This window comes from Piliocolobus tephrosceles, chromosome 13 (genome assembly GCF_002776525.5).
Source record: "Piliocolobus tephrosceles isolate RC106 chromosome 13, ASM277652v3, whole genome shotgun sequence".
Classification (NCBI taxonomy): Eukaryota; Metazoa; Chordata; class Mammalia; order Primates; family Cercopithecidae; genus Piliocolobus; species Piliocolobus tephrosceles.
The window spans coordinates 9,559,716-9,579,013 of record NC_045446.1 but is presented as its reverse complement, the minus strand read 5'-3'; the positions used below and the strand labels follow the sequence as shown (position 1 = coordinate 9,579,013).

Here is a 19,298-nt window from a genome sequence, read left to right as displayed (position 1 = left end):
CCGCTCCCCCTCCTCCCGCTCCCCCTCCTCCCGCTCCCCCTCCTCCCTCTCTTCCTGTTGTGGGAGCTGAGCTGCTGATTCCTCACCACCCCACTCACTCCCCCAGCAGCCTCCATCAGAGGACACGGACCCCCAACCCATGGGCCCCTCTGCACCTGCGCTGTCCCCTGGCCTCCCTTCCTCACCCCACACTCGCCTGGCTTTTCCTCCAGGACGCACTCAGCCCAAGCCCCTCCCTGCCACAGCATCCGCTTGCCTGAGCCACCATCTCCTCCCACCAGGCAGGCCGCAACCCCTCGCAGGTGTCCTCTACAGTGGCCGTCCACGCTGTCACAGCACTGACTCTGCAAAATCTTGGAGGTTGATCTGGTCAATAAAAGTTGGCCGGAAGTCCTCCAAGGGCCCCACTGCACTGAGGACAGTCCCTTTCTGCCCACCCCCTGCCCTGCGCTGGGCATCCTCCCACCCCCAGCTCCACCAGCCTCCTCCTGGAGCCCCCTGCACCCCTGCAGAGTGCCTCAGTGACTGTGCTTCACCCAGAAGCTCCTGCCCATGCTGCCTGGTGCCCACACACAGGCCACAGCTCAATGCTCTTCCTTGGGAAGGCCCTCCCGGGCCACGGAGCCAGAGACTCCTGCCCAGCCCCAGGCATGACTATCCCAACCCCTCCTTGCTTCCCTCATCACAGTGCCTGGCTCTGACCATGACTGGCTGGCTTAAGTCTTGTTTATTGTCCATGTCCCCACAAGCACACAGGAACCCAGGGACTGTGCCCCAGAGCCCAGCTCAGCACCGTGGCAGACATGCAGCCATTATTTTAGGAATGGAGGACTGCCTTCCCGCTCCCTCCTGCCACCACCCTACCGGCTCTGGGGTCTGACTACCTGGGTCTGAATCCCAGCCTTACCACGCCCAGTCTTGTTCTACAAGGTAGATCTCTTCCCTTCTCTGGGCCTCAGTTTCCCCCAGCAGTGGGGCCTCGCACCTGCCCACACAGTTGTCGTGAGGATGAAACGAGCATCCTTGCTCCCGGATGCTGCTCAGACAGGCATGGCCAAGGTCCACCTCGCATCTCCGTTCTGAGTAGCATGGGCTTGAGTGGCACTAAATGCAGTCTCCGGTTCAGGCTCAGCCAGCCTGGAGGTCACCGCGGCCCAGGGCACTTGGGCAGGGCCGAGGGCTCTGCATTGCCCCATGAGGACCCCTTTCACAGTGCACAGATGAGAGCAGTGCCTTGCAAAGTCTCAGCCTCCTCACTCCCCAGCCCCTTGCCCAGTGTCTCGATTCTCATAGCAGCCCTGTGAGGCATGCCCTTACGGATGCCCTTGTGTTACAGATGGGGAAACTGAGGCTCAGAGATGTCGAGTCACATGCTCAGGGTCACCCAGGAAGGACAGAGCTGGGGCTCAAACCCAGGCATCTGATGCCCAAACCTGTGTTCTTTTTTATTTATTTATTAGAGACAGAGGCTCACTCTGTTGTCCAGCCTGCAGTGCAGAGGCGTGATGATAGCTCACTGCAGCCTTGAACTCCTGGGCTCAAGCCATCCTCCCTCCTCAGCCTCCCAAGTAGCTGGGACCACAGACGCCTGGCTAATTTTTTAAATTTATTTAGTAGAGACTGAGGTCTCACTGTGTTGCCCAGGCTGGTCCTGAACTCCTGGCCTAAAGTGATCCTCCAGCCTCAGTCTCTCAAAGTGCTGGGATTACAGGCATGAACCACCGTGCCCGGCCCCAAACCCCATGTTCTTAAACATTGAGACCGAACTGCACCCTCCCATGGCAAGGTACTGCCACTTTTATAACAGAAACACTCTGAGTGTACCCCTAAAAGTTCCAAGAAAGATGAGCCTCCTGCAGGAGACCCCCTGGCGTTGTTGAACTCCCAGAAGGCAAGTGCCTGCTCACATATCCACGTCCTCAGGGACCCTCTCCAGGCCCCGTGTGCTTCTCTCCTTTGATAGGTTTGGGCGGAAGCCGATGCTGAGCTGGTGCTGCCTGCAGTTGGCCGTGGCGGGCACCAGCACCATCTTTGCCCCAACATTTGTCATCTACTGCGGACTGCGGTTCGTGGCCGCTTTTGGGATGGCTGGCATCTTTCTGAGTTCACTAACACTGAGTGAGTCCCCAGCTCAGCGCGCTGCTGCCATGGGGGCGGGGGTGGCAGGAGAGAATGGGGCTCAGGTCGCCGCCATGAGGCCTCACCTGCGCGTGTCTGCATCCTGCAGTGGTGGAGTGGACCATGACCAGCAGGAGGGCGGCCACCATGACGGTGGTGGGATGTGCCTTCAGCGCAGGCCAGGCGGCACTGGGTGGCCTGGCCTTTGCCCTGCGGGACTGGAGGACCCTCCAGCTGGCAGCATCAGTGCCCTTTTTTGCCATCTCCCTGATATCCTGGTCAGTACGATGTGGGACCTTTTCCTTAGGAGACCCAGGGTGGGAGGGTAACCCTTCACTTTCACTTCTCTGACTGGCAGGAGGTCCAGAGCCATGGAGCGCCACAGAAGGGCCATGGTGTGAGCGGGGCCCTCACTGGGGAGGGACGCTGGAGATTGGCAGTCCTAGGCTGAGTGTTGCAGCCCAAGATCTGTGGCTCCCATCCAGCCCAGACAGGCCAAGATGGGCCGGCACAGCGTTGGTTCAAATGGTGATTTAAAAAATATATTTGTAACTAGTTGCTAACATTTAAAAATCAGAAGATTTGGCCGGGCGCGGTGGCTCAAGCCTGTAATCCCAGCACTTTGGGAGGCCGAGACGGGCGGATCACGAGGTCAGGAGATGGAGACCATCCTGGCTAAGACGGTGAAACCCCGTCTCTATTAAAAATACAAAAAACTAGCCGGGCGAGGTGGCGGGCGCCTGTAGTCCCAGCTACTCGGAAGGCTGAGGCAGGAGAATGGCGTAAACCCAGGAGGCGGAGCTTGCAGTGAGCTGAGATCCGGCCACGGTACTCCAGCCTGGGCGGCAGAGCGAGACTCCGTCTCAAAAAAAAAAAAAAAAAAGACGATTTTCAAAAACAAACAAAAGCAGTATTTTTACCTTCTCTGGAAAAACTGGAAGATCCAGGGGCACTGGGCCGAAGTTCGGCCACAGTAGAAGCAGCCGCTCTCCCAGCCCCCAGGCCCCACAACCGCCGTCCCCTGGGCTGAGGCTGTGAGCATCGTCCCTCCCCAACGCTCGCACAGCCCCCACGCACCGGCTTCACTCCTTCACATACAGGGCGGACCAACATTGGATATGGAAATAGATCGTTGTCACTACAGTTTTAGGGGTTGCAAAAATCCCTGAGGTATGGAAATTCCTCCTTGGATTGGCACTGAGGAAGGAAACACAGGTGCAGAGGGTCTTAGGTGCTAGGGACACACAAGTGAACAAAACAGACAAAAACCAGGGGCCCCATGGAGCTTACGTTTCATACACAGATCAGTAAGTGAAGAGGAAGGCCATCCCTTACAATAATTAGGCCATCCCTGCCGTACTGATCAGGTGTGTACTAGGCGCTTACTAACATATCTTCTAATAAGGAAGATGATGCCATTACCGCCATTTTCAAATGAAGGACCGAGACCTAGAAAGGTTAGGTCACTCACCCAGGGTCACATACAGCCGGTGAATGCCAGAGGCAGGATTTGAACCCAGGCAGACTAACTCTTCACCACTACGTCAAACTGCCTCCAGAAGTCCTTCTTAGATTCCCTGCAAAGAGGGCTGAGAGTCAGTGGGCTGGGCAGATCCTGTGCCTTCCACCAGCAAAATGCTTCTGGCCTATCTGCCCCTGAGGTTGGGGAGAAACAGACTGGTTTTATAAAATCACCTGATTGTGCCTGGGAATGTTTTAAACGTGCTTTAAAAAAACAAAAACAAAAACAAAAACAGGCCAGGCGTGGTGGCTCACGCCTGTAATCCCAGCACTTTGGAGGCTGAGGCGGGCAGATCACAAGGTCAGGAGATCGAGCCATCCCGGCTAACGCGGTCTCTACTAAAAATACAAAAAAGCTAGCCATGGTGGTGCATGCCTGTAGTCCCAGCTACTTGGGAGGCTTAGGCAGGAGAATCACTTGAACCTGGGAGGCGGAGGTTGCAGTGAGCCGAGATCGCGCCACTGCACTCCAGCCTGGGTGACAGAGCGAGACTCTCTTTCAAAAAAAAAAAAAAAAAAACAGTACTAAGTGACCTTTCTATCCTAGAAATGGCCCCAGAATCACTGGTGAAGCAGCCAACTCTAGGGACACCCATGCCCAGGCCACCTGTGCCCTGGCTGTGTGCAGGACTCAGGTGGGCAGGCCCCAGTAGCCAGGTGAGCCAGATGGAGGTGGCTCGCTCAGGAAGGTGGGCTGCCAGGCACTGGGACTCAGTTTTGTTCTGAAACCATCAGGGACTGCCAGGCTCATGGCGGGACAGCAGCAGCACAGAAGCATCTGCCTATTCGTCACTCATCTCAGCTGAAGGGTCTGTGCCCACTGGCCCTTTCCACCCCGCCCCCGGGGAGAGCCCAGTGTGCACCCCAGCTACACACCTGCCTCCTTACAGGTGGCTGCCAGAATCCGCCCGGTGGCTGATTATTAAGGGCAAACCAGACCAAGCGCTTCAGGAGCTCAGAAAGGTGGCCAGGATAAATGGCCACAAGGAGGCCAAGAACTTGACCATAGAGGTGAGATGCTGCTGTCTGTGAGACTTGACCTGGGACAGGACATGCACTGATGGATCGTCCATGTGGCCTCCAACATCAGCACCACCCACTCCGGCACCACCTCCACCAGCACCACCACCAGCATCTCCACAGACACCACCAACACCTCCATCACCACCTCCACACAGACACCGCCACCACCACTAATCCCAATACCATCGTCAACAGCACCACCACCGTCCACACCCACCATCACCTTCACCGCCATCACTCCATCACCACCTCCACACAGACACCACCACCACCACCAATCCCAATACCATCGCCAACAGCACCACCACCGTCCACACCCACCATCACCTTCACCACCATCACTCCATCACCACCAGCACCACCAATACCATCACTAACCCCACAGCCACCATCTCTGCAAAACATCTCCACCACCTGCACCACCATCGTCACCATCAGTAACAGCACTGTCATTATCAACAGCGCCCACACCGTCACCTCTATCACCCACCACCTCCACCTGCATGTAGCACACGCCCACCTCACGGGGCTTCTCGAAGTGTCTGGGGAAACAGAATGTGCTTATTTGAAGGTAGCTGTTTTCAGGAAGCAGGTGCTGCCAGAGATTAGAGTGAAGATGGGGCGGGAGGATCAAGGAAGACTTCCAGAAGCGGGCAAGCTGGAGCTGAGAGGACCAGGGCTGAGTCAAACCTGCAGAAGAGCCAGGGCCTGGAGAGAACATTTTCTGCTCCATCCCTGCCCCCTCCCCTAGAGATCCGGCTTCCAGAGGCTGAGGCCCAGGACAGGCTCCCGGTCACTCTGGCCACTTGGACATTTCTCTGGCACAGGGGGTGGGCGGGGCCATTGCCCCACCATTCACAGTGCCCCCATTCTCCCCGGAAGGTGCTGATGTCCAGCATGGAGGAGGAGGCAGCCTCTGCAAAGGAGCCGCGGTCGGTGCTGGACCTGTTCTGTGTGCCCGTGCTCCGCTGGAGGAGCTGCGCCATGCTGGTGGTGAAGTACGCCGTCCTGGCGTCCCTCCCCAAGGCAGGGCTGGGACAGGCAGGAGGCAGGGTGTCTGGGGAAACAGCACCCACAGGCCTCAAGGGGGTGCATTTCTGTCTGGGACGGGACGCAGGCAGCCCCAGGAGGCAGGAGCCCTGGCAGACCACAGAGAGGGACTGTGCACTGGTGGGGTCTGGAGGCTGCCATCTGCAGGAAGCCAGAGGGAAAGGCTGGGGGTCCCAGGGTCCCAGGGAGGTCCCAAGACAGGGGCAGAGCCAAGGTCCCTAAAGCCAGGGGACCAGCCGTGGCCGAGGAGTACCACTGTTTGTCAGCATTAGAGACTTACCACTTTCCTAGAAACTATGGCCATGCTCCTAGAGGGTGAACCTGCATTAACTGACCCCTCCATGCAACCCCACTTCACTGATGGGGAAAGGGGATCCCAGAGGGGTAAGCAACAAGCCCAAGATGATAGAGCCTGCATTGGAACCGGGCTGAGCTAGCACTTGGCTTACTAGTACTGTCACCGCCCAGGGCCCGCACGACCAGACCCTGGCCCACCCAAGGTCATCTGGGCCCAGGAAAAGGCCCTTAAAACAAATTCAGTTCCACTGACGTCCAAAAGGTCATATTAAAAAGCAAGGACCAGGCCGGGCGCAGTGGCTCACGCCTGTAATCCCAGCACTTTGGGAGGCTGAGGCGGGCGGATCACAAGGTCAGGAGATCGAGACCACAGTGAAACCCCGTCTCTACTAAAAATACAAAAAATTAGCCGGGCGCAGTGGCGGGCGCCTGTAGTCCCAGCTACTTGGGAGGCTGAGGCAGGAGAATGGCAGGAACCCGGGAGGCGGAGCTTGCAGTGAGCCGAGATCGTGCCACTGCACTCCAGCCAGGGGGACAGAGCGAGACTCCCTGTCAAAAAAAAAAAAAAAAAAAACGAGCAAGGACCAGTCAGGCGTGGTGCTCAAGCCTGTAATCCCTCACTTTGGGAGGCTGAGGCAGAAGGATCGCTTGAGCCCAGGAGTTCAAGACCAGCTGGGTAGTATAGTGAGACGCTCTTATCTCTACTGAAAATCAAAAAGTGAGGCAGGAGGATCACTGGAGCCACTGGAGATAGAGGCTACACTGAGCTGAGATTGTGCTACTGCACTCCAGCCTGGACGACAGAGCAAAGAAAAAAACCTTAGGACCAGGTTTGACTGGGACTTTTATCTTGAAATAAAACTAAAGCTTAGGAAAATGTTTCTTTTATGCTATATTTAACCACATATGGGTTGTGATGGCAAATATTTGCTAATCTTAGAACAAAGATAGATCAAATGCCTTTTTTAAAAAACTTCAATTTTTGTCTGATAAATCAGAAGAAGTGCTCTTGCTGCAAACACCCGGGACCAGTTTTTAAAAAAGAAAAAAAACAACCTTCCAGGATTCCTCAGGGGCCGGCTCTGCAACCTTTGTTATTCAAATCAGAGGCTTTGAAGCGGGTGACCTTGTGGGTTTTCTTGTCTTGACTTGTTAACCCAGTTGTTATCTGTCCAAGGCTCCAGCGTCGGCCGCTTTTGAGCATCAGCCAAGTGACTCTCACGTCACTCACATAAACTTCATGAAACACTGCGGCTTGTGCATGAATTGCGATTTTACTCTGCCGTGGTTGGGCTGGTGTTGTCCAATGTTTATTGGGTGATGCAATCAGGTGACCCCTAAGGGGAGGGCCGGGAGGAGTGTCTGGGTTGAGCAGGGAGGGTCACAGATTTTAAACTTGGTAGAGAAGAATTTTACCTTGCAGCCACTTGTGGATCCAAATCCCGTCTCCAAACCATGAGAATTTAAATACTGTAAATTCAGCTACTCGTGAGCCGGTGGGTGGGGGAGTGGGCAGAAAGCCGCTGAGATGGACCACAGAAGGGAAGGGGAGATGCAGCCATAGCCTGGGCCTGGCCCAGCCCCTGGGAGCATGGAAGCTGGGGCCCTTCTAGGTGGTCCCTCTGCCCTGTGAAGTAGTCACAGGCTGCTCACCCCAGAGGAGGGGCAGCACTCCCAGGGGCTGGGGGACAGGCTTTCCATCCTGAATGCGGTCTGGGCAGTGCAGCCCAGGGACTCCTGAAAGGCCCCATCCTGCCATGATTCCCATCTTCCAAAACAAAGGAACTGGCACAGTGTGATTGGTTATTGGAATCAAAGTCAGAGAGGGCTAGGCCGGAAGTGAGGGGCAGCTCAGAGATCCCCAAGGGCAGGCTTGGTCCCAGCCTGAAGAGGGCCAAGTCTCCCAGCCAGGGAGCCAGAGAGGCGATGCCCCAGTCTATTACTGCCCCTGACCCAAAGCCCGTATGTGAAGGGATGGGGGCACCACCCTGCCTGCCCTTTCCTGGAAGAGCCTGACCCTGGGGTTGTGTCCTGAGTTTAGCAGGCTTCTGGGACGGCTGGCCGAGACAAGCCCGGGATTGTCCTCCGGGGTTGGCCGTGTCCTTCCAGGCAGCTCCTGGTGGGAGGTGCTGTTGCTGTTGGGGCACCCTCTCCCCGGCAGGGCAGGGGCCTGACTTCCAGCCTTGCCCACAGCTTCTCTCTATTGATCTCCTACTACGGGCTGGTCTTCGACCTGCAGAGCCTGGGCCGTGACATCTTCCTCCTCCAGGTCCTCTTCGGGGCCGTGGACTTCCTGGGCCGGGCCACCACTGCCCTCTTGCTCAGTTTCCTTGGCCGCCGCACCATCCAGGCAGGTTCCCAGGTCATGGCCGGCCTCGCCATTCTGGCCAACATGCTGGTGCCTCAAGGTGAGGCGGGAGGCCTGGGTGGTGGGACAGGGCCCTGCTTCCTCGCCCACCCTACTGCTCTCAGTGTGGGGCCACATCCCCTCCGTGGCCCCAGGAGCTGCCTCCCTGTCTTCTTTCTGAATGAGGGAGGCTGCGAGGACCTGGAATCCCTCTCCGTGTCTCCTTTTATTGCTCAGGGTGGGAGACTGGGCGAAAAAGACAGGGCCGCATGTCCTGTGGTGGCAGCAGAGCTGGGAGGAAGGCAGGAGGGTGCCTTGCGGCTGGCCGGGGAAGGCCTGAATGAGGACAGAGGCGGCCGGGGCCCTGCAGGCTGCAGCGAGAGCCCAAGTTCTGAGCAGCTGCAAGGAAACTGGCAACGGCGAGCCCCTCCCAGTAGTTGAGGTGCCTGCTCGGAACAACACATTGGGGATGCCAGGCCTGCAGCCAAAAGTGGCCTAGACCTCCGCCTCCAGGCAGGGCTTCTGCCTTCCCCACACAGGCAGGCTTGGGGGCAGCAGGAAAGCTGCTGTGGGCTGGGCCTGGCGCTCTCTCCTTCACAGCAAGAGGCTTCGGGACCCTAGGAGCAGCGGGGGGCAGGCTTTGAGTGCAGCCTTCACAGCCGGCCAGGCTCAGCCACCCCAGACCTGGCTGGGTTTCTGCCTGTGCCCCTCAGGTCCACCTGCCACGATATCACATCCTATGCTCCGTCCCCCAACCCCAGCCCTGGGCAGCCCCGCACCAAGCCATCAGGGCTGGGGACTTGTAGGGAGCCCAGGGGCCCCTCTGCTCCAGGCTGGCTGGCCACACACTGACTAGCCCCTGGGGACCCTTCGGGGCCAACCCCACTCTCACCCCCTTCCTGTACCCAGATTTGCAGACCCTGCGTGTGGTCTTTGCTGTGCTGGGAAAGGGATGTTTTGGGATAAGCCTAACCTGCCTCTCCATCTACAAAGCTGAACTCTTCCCAACGCCATTGCGGTAAGCTGGGCTGCAGGCCATGCCCCAGGGCCAGCAGAGCCATCCTGGGAGGGCAGTGGGGAGGGTAAACAAGGGCCTGGTAGTCAGGGAAATGCAGCCAGGGCTGCTCAGGGCCCCCCCAGGACAGCTCCTCCCCACAGAGAGTCTCGGCCCAGACGGAAGCAGTACAGCAGAGCCCTAGGGACATCTGGGCCTGTGTTTTCACACCGTTTTGAACCACAGAGTCATCTGTCCGGGTGGAATCTTATAAGAACCCTGATAAGGAGACCAAGAGCTGCCCTGGTGGCAGTGGGGACCCTCAACTCATTTCCCACCACTCCTTCCCTGCCCTAAGAGAGCCCCAAGTCACCTCCTTGGAGCCCAAGGGCATCATAAAACACAAGTGGAAAACCCGTGGTCTAGAGTCTAGGCCACCCCCACATTTGATATTTGGGTAAACAGGCTCGGGGTGAAGGGCTGACTCAGCAGAAGGGTAGGACTGGACTCCAGCTCTCCAGACTTTTAGCCCAATGTTCTTTCCACCGCTCACTCATTTGTCCATTTTTAAATTTGTTGTTTGGACAAGCATTTATTGGTTTTGTTGATATCATATGGAAAGCCTGAGTTGGGAGCTCAGTGGCCTAGCAGGAGCATGGAGAAGCCCTTAAGTTGCCCAAGAGCAGGGAAAATGAGGTGGACCCCATAGATTTCCCCTGAAACACTAGATGCAAAAATCTGGGTAGGCTCCATGGAGGAGGTGGCATTAGAGGAGGGCTTGAGGAGGGCAATTCCCTCAGCCCAGCTTTCCTTCCCCTGGCATCCATGGGCCCAGCCAACCTGTCTTCTTGCCACAGGGCCAGCTATAACAGGGATCTGGGCCCTCCCCTTCACCCACAGGATGACAGCAGATGGCATTCTGCATTCGGTGGGCCGACTGGGGGCTATGATGGGTCCCCTGATCCTGATGAGCCGCCAAGCCCTGCCCCTGCTGCCTCCTCTCCTCTATGGCGTTATCTCCATTGCTTCCAGCCTGGTTGTGCTGTTCTTCCTCCCGGAGACCCAGGGACTTCCGCTCCCTGACACTATCCAGGACCTGGAGAACCAGTGAGTGACCTGTGACCCCTGGGCATAGGGCTGGGCTTCCTCCTGGGCCAAGATGGAGACAGGCCTGGGTCACCCAGGGCGAACAAAGGCTCAAGAGTATCAAGGCCTGTGTTTCTGAAACCATTTTATCTTTCCAACAATCCTGCCAGAAAGGTATTATTACTATCCCCGTACTATTACTAAAGTCAGAGAGAAAAAGTAACTTATCCAAAGTCTCATGGGTAGAAAGTGATCATACCTCATGCAGGAAAATGTAACGGTTGAAAGCCCAGGCTCGGCAGCCAGATTGCCTGGGCCCACATTCCCCACCTGCCTGGGCAAGTGACTTAACCTCTCTCAGCAAAACTGACAAAGGAAGATACAGATAGTCTCAAGTGTCCTAGTGAAATTTTCCCACAAAGAATTTCAGGCCCAGACAGATCAACAGGTGAGTTTTTTCAAACCCTCAGAGAACTGATTGTGCCATCTCACATCCGTTCTTTGAGAGGGAGAAATGAAGGAGCATTCCCTAGCTGCATTTTATAGCCAGAACCACTTCTGTGGGCTTTAGCCTCCTCCTTTGTAAAATGGTGTTTTTTAAAAAAAAAAAAAACTAAACAAACAAAACCCAGCCTGGCTCACAGAGTTGTTTTCTGGTTTAAGGGAATTATTATTTTAAAGTGCCTGGGAAAATGCCAGGCTTGCAGCAAGCACTCTGGACATGTGGTTTTTGTGACCTGGGTGAGTGTTCATGGGGCCTCAATTCTGATGGTGACTGAGGTCACAATGATAGTAATAATATTGAGCTCTTTTTTTTTTTTTTTTGAGACGGAGTCTCACTCTGTCACCCAAACTGGAGTGCAGTGGTCGGATCTCAGCTCACTGCAAGCTCCGCCTTTCGGGTTCACGCCATTCTCCTGCCTCAGCCTCCCGAGTAGCTGGGACTATAGGCGCCCGCCACCTCGCCCGGCTAGTTTTTTGTATTTTTTAGTAGAGACGGGGTTTCACCGGGTTAGCCAGGATGATGTGGATCTCCTGACCTTGTGATCCGCCCGCCTCAGCCTCCCAAAGTGCTGGGATTACAGGCTTGAGCCACCGCGCCCGGCCAATAATATTGAGCTCTTATTGTTTTATGTCACCTTATTTAATCAATGCAACAACCACATGAGGTGCTATTACTGTCCAATTACTTTGCCAAGGAAACTGAGATGCAGCAGGGTTATATAACTTGCCTAAGGACACCTGCAGAGACCCAGAGAAGATGGGACTTCATTTTTTCTTTAATTTTTGTTTCGTACTACCTACTATGTTTTTTGTTGTGTACCTACTATGTTTCAGGCACTGTCCCATGCTTGGGACACAGAAGGGAGTAAAAGCCTAATGCCATAGAGTTTACCCCCCAATAAGACTTGACCACCGTTCTGCCCCAAGCCCCAAGTGCATACCCACTTCATCACATAGCACTGCTTTTCTTTGGATTATTCTAGGAAATCAACAGCAGCCCAGGGCAACCGGCAAGAGGCCGTCACTGTGGAAAGCACCTCGCTCTAGAAATTGTGCCTGCATGGAGCCCCTTTAGTCAAAGACTCCTGGGAAAGGAGTTGCCTCTTCTCCAATCAGAGGGTGGAGGCGAGCTGGGCGAACTCGAGGGCCTAGCATGGCAGAAGCCAGGCAGCCGCAGCCGAGTGGACAGCATGGTCATCTGCTGTGGCTAAAGGCAGCTTCCACAGCTCACTCCTCTTCTCCCTGCCCCACTTTACCCCAGCCCTACAGGAGCCTGTGCAGGCAGCCATGCCCAACCAATAACAAGACGGTTCCCCTCCCTTTTCCTGCCGGGCTCATGTCTTTACACCTTCACTCAGCCACGCCAACCAGAGACTGGGTTCCAATCTCACCCCACCACATACAGAGCCCTCATCTGTGAAATGACAATGATCACGTGACCCAACCCCAGGGCAGGTATCAGGGTGAACTGATCTTAGCACCGGCCAAATAAATGGAACTCGCTGAGAGAGCTGCCAGATACAGGTGTCCAGGTTGCACACTGGTCCCAGGCGTGTAGCCAAGGAGGCGTGTGGGGTCTGAAACTCAGCCCCAGCTACACTGGCCCCACTACCTACCCTAGCAAAGGCTGTGTCCACTCCAAGAAAAGAGCTGTTTTAATCACTTTTCATTTACCCATCAGTGAGGAAGGGCTTCCAGCCCTGTGGTTACAAAGATGGCCAAACACATCACGAAACACCAGACAGGAGGCTGGCAGCAGGTTACCACACACGTGCTCAGAGCCCACAAAGATGACACTGCACGCCATGCGGGGCCACACGGGACGGGGTGCACTGAGGATCTGAGCGAACAGCCAGGGCTGCGGGGAGGCAATTTTGGAGCACAGAGAGGGTGGGGCAACTCCTGGCTTCTGCGGGAGGGTGTCATTGGCTTGTTCCATCATGCTGCGGGCTGGCGAGAAATGGAACCTTACAAGCGTAGGGATAAGAGGAACTGCCCTTGGTCCCCTCGCTGAGGGTCGTTTGGCCAGGGAGCCTCTTCCACAGGGGTGGAGTGAAACGGGAGAAGGGGACCTCACAGGCAGGCCTGCCAAGGCCTCCTGGCTTTGCCAGATGTCAAAGCAGCACATAATACTGAACCTTAACTTTCAGTTTTCAACCAAAGTGTACCCTTTTGCTGTTTGTTTTTCCGGAGGAGACACCTTTTCTAGATTCATGCCCAGACCTCCCTTGTCCAGGCTATGAAAACTCTGGGATGGTCGAGGCCGACTGCCCATCTCAGAGGCAAGGAAGCAAAAGTGCAGAGTGGTGGAGGGGCCCGCTTGCAGAAACACGGCCGATCCTAGCCCAGGGCTCTTTCCAGCACACAAGGCTCCTAGCCCTCGTCTCCACCCCTCCATGCCCCTGATATCTGTGGCCCTGCCACAAAGTTACCCTCATGCCCTTCCCTGGAGACCCCACTCTGGGAAACCTCAATCTCAGGCCCCTCAACTCACCTCTCACACCCCATGTACACCAGGTCAATCACTCCTGCCCCCTTACAGCTCCCAAATCCACCTACTTCCCCTTCACTCTGGCTACACCCTAGTTCACACCACGGTTGTAGTTCCAAACTGGTCCCTGATGTCCATATCGCACTCGGTACAATGGCCACAATGCTTATTAAGAAACGCAATCCAAACCAAATCCCTCCCTGCTGAAAGCCCTCCAGTGGCTCACGATAAGGATCACACTTCTTCCCCTGCCTGGTCAGGCCCCTATGGGCCCCCAGCCTTTCCTCACACTTCAGTACATTTTAAAGGATTCAGATCATACAAAGAATGTTCTTGAAACAGCATGGAATTAAATTAGAAATCAATTATGGAAAGAGATATAGAAAACCTCTTCAAACTATACAATACACTTCTAAGTAACCCACGGGTCAAAGAGTGAATCTCAAAGGCAATAAGAAAAGATTTTGAACTGAGTGAAAATGAAAAAATTACATATCAAAATTTGTGAGAAGAAGCTAAAGTAATGATTATGGGGAAATTGATATCATTAAATGCTAACATTAGAAAAGAAGAAAGTTCCAAATCAAATACCTCAGCTCTCACCTGGAAAGTAGAAAAAGAAGAGTTAATTAAAACTAAACAGAAGAAATAATACACAAGAGAAATCAGAGAATTGAAAAAACAATAAAGAAAATTAGCAAAACCTAGAGGTAGTTCTTTAAGATCAATACAATTTACAAACCTCTAGCCTTCCTGATCAAGAAAAAAAGAGGCTGGGCATGATGGCTCACACCTGTAATCCCAGCACTTTGGGAGGCTGAGGTGGGAGGATCACTTGAGGTCAGGAGTTCAAGACCAGTCTGGTCAACGTGGTGAAACACCGTCTCCACTAAAAATACAAAAATCAGCCCGGTGTGGTGGTGCACACCTGTAATCCCAACTACCCCAGAGGCTGAGGCAGGAGAATCAAGGAGAATCATCTGAACCTGGGAGGCAGAGGTTTCTGTGAGCCGAGATCATACCACTGTACTCCAGCCTGGGCGACAGAGCGAGATGCTATCTCAAAAAAAAAAAAAAGAGAAGAAAGAAAGAAAAAAAGAGAAAAGACACCCACTACAAATCTAGGGCATGAGAGAGGACACATCACTAATAATACAGACATTAAAACGATAATAAGGGAATATTCTGGGCAATAATTAACCAAATATTTTGAACACTTTAACAAATTTCTTGAGGAACACAAACTACCAAAACTCACTCAAGAAGATATAGGTGACTTGATTAGCCCTAAATCTGTTTTTAAAATTGAACTTATGTTTTAAAACCTTCCCACAGAGAAAATTCCGGGCCCAAATGGCTTCACTGGTGAATTCTGACAACTATTTAAGCAGAAAATAATAGCGATTCTACAAGCAAAACCTTCTAGAAAATTGAAAACGAGGTTAACACTTCCCAACTCGTTCTGTTTCCCTGAAACCAGAAAAAGACATTACAAGAAAATAAAGCTATAAACCAACATCCCTTATGGACATAAACATAAAACTTCTTTTTTTTTTTTTTTTGAAGGAAAATTTGTATTTTAATTATTTTTATGTACAGAAAACTCAACAGTGTACATTTAACCCAACTTAGTGGCAAGTTCTTTAGCCTTTGCCTTTTCGAGCTTGGCGATACGAGCCACAGACTTGGGACCCAGGACATTGCCGCCCCAGTGACGGCGGATCTCATCGTATCTGTCGTTGTCATTGGTCCTGATAGCTTCCACCAGCTTAGCCAAAGCGCCTTTGTCTTCCGAGTTCACCTGTGTGAAGGTGACAGTGGTGCAGGTCTTCCTGTGGACTAGATGGCCCAGTCTGGCCTTCCCCTTGATAATGCAGTAAGGGACCCCCATTTTACGACACAGGGCAGGCAAGAAGACAACCAGCTCGATGGGATCCACGTCGTGTGCAGTCACCACCAGCTGAGCTTTCTTGTTCTCCACCAAGGTGGTGACGGTGTTAACTCCTGCTCGAAGGACAGGTGGTCTCTTAGTGGGGACATCCCCTTTGCCAGCAGCTTTCTTCTCGGCCCGGGCCAACAGCCTCTGCTTCTTCTCTTGCTTTGTCTCTGGTCTGTACTTGTGGGCCAGCTTAAGCAGCTGAGTAGCTGTTTGGCGGTCCAGGGCCTGGGTGAACTGGTTAATAGCAGGAGGCACTTTCAGCCGCTTATAGAGGATGGCTCTCTGCCGCTGCAACCTGATATAGCGAGGCCATTTCACAAAGCGGGTGAGGTCTCTTTTGGGCTGGATGTCCTGTCCAATGCCAAAATTCTTAGGTCTTTTCTCAAACAGGGGATTCACCACTTTCTTGGCCTCCTGCTTTTTCATGACAGCAGGGGCCGGAGCCACCTTCTTTCCCTTGGCCTTCTTTCCTTTCGGCATCTTGGGTGGCGGGAGGAGAAAGAAACATAAAACTTCTTAAGAAACATTTAGCAAGTTGAATCCAACTATGCATGTATATATATTTACATATGTGTGTGTAGTTGTGTGTTTTATATATAGGTATTTATTACATATGTGTGTAGTTGTATATTTTAGATATAGGTGTGTGTGTGTATATATACATATATATATAGAGAGAGAGAGGGCAATACATCATGACCAAGTGGACTTTATCCCAGGAATGCAAAGTTAGTTTTACATTTAAAATCAAGATTAACAAACCAAATTATGAACAAGCCAAAACAGAAAAGCCATATGTCATCCAAATAAACAAAGAAAGATCATGTGACAAAATTCAACAGTCGTTCCTGATCATTAACATTCAGCAAACCAGGAATTCATGGCAACTTTTCCAGCCCGATCAAGGCCATCCCTGGCCTAGATGGGCACCCTGTTATCCCAGAGGCGCCATCATGCTTATGGTAAAGGCTGCTTTCCCCTTCCAATCCAGAATGAGGCTAGGACATCCACTCTCACAGTTTGTATTCAGTGTTGCTCCTAGTCAGTGAGATAAGGCGAGCAAAATAAGTAAAAGGCATACACATTAGAAAGGAAGACACGAAACTCTCTTTATTTGCAGATGACATAATTGTCTATGTAGAAAATCCTAAAGAATCAACAAAAATACTACTGAAACTAATAAATTAGTTTAGCAAGGTCAATATACAAATGTGTATTGTATTTCTGTATACAAGTAACTACCAGAAATTGAATACTTTAACACAATACCATCTAATAACAGCATGGAAAAAAATGTGACACCCAGGGAAAAATTCAATAAAAGAAAGACAAGACCCATGAACTGGAAACTGCAGAACTGAGAGGAATTAAAGGGCTAAATACGTAGACGCATCTTGTTCATGGATCGAAAGACTCGATATTATCAAGATGCCAATTCTCCACAAAGTTGTGTTTAGATTCAATGCAATCCCAGTCAAAATGCCAGCAGATTTGCTTTAGATAAATTGACAAGCTCGCCTTAATGTTTATATGAAAATGCAAAGGGTCTAAATTATCCAACACAATTTTGGAAAAGGACTAAGTTGGAGAACATTTTTTTTAATATAATACAATCAAAAGTTCAGAATAGAGCCATGCGTTTATGGTTTAAATTTAATAGATTTTCAATCAAGGTACCAAATCAATTAAAATGAGGAAAGGATAATATTTTCTGCAGATGATTCTGGAACAATTGGATAGCCATATATAAACAAAGAAAGAAACAAGGAAAAAGAGGCAAGGAGGGAGAGAAAGAAGAAAGGAAGAAAGGAAAGATGGCAGCGGGGAAGGGAGAAACTCAACCCTAACTCACACCATTTCCAAAAATTAACTTTAACTGTATCATAGACCTAAATATAAGAGCTAAAATTATAAAATTTTTTGAAGAAAACAGGAGAAAGTCTTGGCAACTTTGGGTTTGGCAAAGATTTCTTAACTAGTACTCAAAAATATGAACTATAAAAAAACATATTGGACTTCATAAACACTAAAAACTTTTGCTTTCCAAAAGACACTGTTACAAAATGAAAAGGCAAGCCACGAACTTGGAGAAAATATTGGAAAAATCTGTATCTAACAAAGGACTTCTACCTAGAAAATGTAAAGAACATTTACAACGCACCAATCAAACAACAGTCCGATTGTAAAAGGCAAAAGGTTTGAACAGATGCATCGCCAAAGAGGATATGTAGGTACCCAATAAGCCCAAGAAAAGATGATCGCCATCATTAGGAAAATGCAAATTAAAACCACAACGAGGCCAGGCGCGCTGGCTCACGCCTGTAAGTAATCCCAGCACTTTGGGAGGCCCAGGCTGGCGGATCACCTGAGGTCAGGAGTTCAGGACCAGCCTGGCCAACATGGTGAAACCCTATCTCTACTAAAAATACAAAAATTAGCCGGGCATGGTGGTGGATGCCTGTAATCCCAACCACTCCAAATTGGGAGGCCGAGGGAGGAGAATTGCTTGAACCTGGGAGAAGGAGATTGCAGTGAGCTAAGATCATGCCAAGCACTCCAGCCTAGGTGACAGATCGAGACTCTGCCTCAAAAAACAAACAAACAAACAAACAAAAACATAAATTCAAATCTATCATTGAATTTACAAATTATCGTCAAACAAATCCCACGTTCCCATGACCTAGCTGGAGAAGCAGAGCCTCACTGGTGCTTGATGGCCCCTGCGTGGCCCTCCCCAGTCAAATCCTCCCACCCGAGGTAACTGCTATCCCGAATTATCTTGTTTTCCTCATAAACGTTCCACCTACTTGTATATCCTCCAGCAACATTCTGTTTGGTGACACCAGCGTGGGATTCCGTGGTCTCCTGTGACTTGCTTCTTCCAAACCATTATTATGTGTTTGAGACACATCCTCATTAGTGGTTGGGCTGTGCAGGACACAGAACAGGCCATGCAGTGGAGCAGATGGGGAAACAGAGTCAGGCTGCCAGGCACACGGAGGGCCCACCCAAGTCCGGCCATGAACTTAGAGTGGCCTGTCAGCTGGGCTGTGTGTGTATTTTTTCCATCCACATTTGGCTGCTCAGGGGCGGATATGGGTTGTCAGAGAACCAGGAGCCCACAATAAAAGTGATGATATCAGTAATAGTCCCCGAGAAACCTGGCAACACCACCCTTTCCAATATCACTGGTGATACTGGTTAGATGTTTGTGCACCTGCGCATGTACTCCCCAAAATGATGTGATGAGTAGGCCCTGCCATCTCACTGGTCTTCTCAAAAACCTGTAACCCCAGTCTAATCATGGGTTCAACCCTCAGTCCTTCTGAGATGCCTTGGGGCCCTATGTGACCAGGCTTATCCCACACCATCTTGCCTCCCCCAACCCAGCCCCATCCTCATTCCCCTCATGGTTCCATGAACCTGACAGATTCTTGCCCATCACAGGGACCTTGCACATGCTGCTCCCCAACTGTATGCACCTCCCTTCCCAGCCTCAGGTGGGCGCTCCTGTCCCTTCCTGATCACTGGCTGGATGGCCCTCCACACCCCTTACAGTTATTCTATGACCTCTTGATTTTGTTCGTGACCCTTACAGAGTCTGTCTTCCTAATGGCAGTGGCCAGTCAGCCTGTCCTTCTGCCAGCACCATACGACCCAGGCAGGAAAGTTTCACCATCTTCTCCACGGTGTCCCCAAAGCTCTGCTCCAGGGCCTGACTCTGGTATATTTTTAATAACTGTTTACTGGATAGATGGATAGATAGATGGATGGGTGGGTGGGTGGGTGGATGGATGGATGGATGGGTTGGTGGTTGGATGGATGAATGAATGGATGAATGGGTGGGTGGATGGCTGGGTTGATGAATGGATGGGTAGATGGATGAATGGATGGGTGGGTGGATGAATGAATGGATGGATAGGTGGGT

General features: G+C 52.0%; 1 protein-coding gene and 1 pseudogene across 3 annotated transcripts in view; one reads left to right on the top strand and one right to left on the bottom strand.

Moving 5' to 3' along the window:
* Positions 1-12,461, top strand: part of SLC22A11 (solute carrier family 22 member 11) — a 16,886-nt gene extending 4,425 nt beyond the window's left edge. The window contains exons 3-10 of one of the 2 annotated variants that reach the window (XM_023186334.2): positions 1,964-2,118; positions 2,228-2,396; positions 4,530-4,650; positions 5,545-5,660; positions 8,203-8,417; positions 9,266-9,374; positions 10,251-10,457; positions 11,924-12,461. In XM_023186334.2, coding sequence (XP_023042102.1) covers positions 1,964-2,118; positions 2,228-2,396; positions 4,530-4,650; positions 5,545-5,660; positions 8,203-8,417; positions 9,266-9,374; positions 10,251-10,457; positions 11,924-11,987 — 1,156 coding nt within the window. In that variant the 3' untranslated portion in view covers positions 11,988-12,461. The remainder of the gene's footprint in view (positions 1-1,963; positions 2,119-2,227; positions 2,397-4,529; positions 4,651-5,544; positions 5,661-8,202; positions 8,418-9,265; positions 9,375-10,250; positions 10,458-11,923) is intronic. The other variant, XM_023186335.2, reaches the window with a different exon arrangement.
* Positions 12,462-14,994: 2,533 nt separating this feature from the next.
* LOC111522356 lies at positions 14,995-15,876 on the bottom strand (annotated as a pseudogene). The gene has a single exon (XR_002725232.2). The product of XR_002725232.2 is annotated as a 60S ribosomal protein L7a pseudogene (transcript).
* Between the last annotated feature and the right edge of the window lie 3,422 nt (positions 15,877-19,298).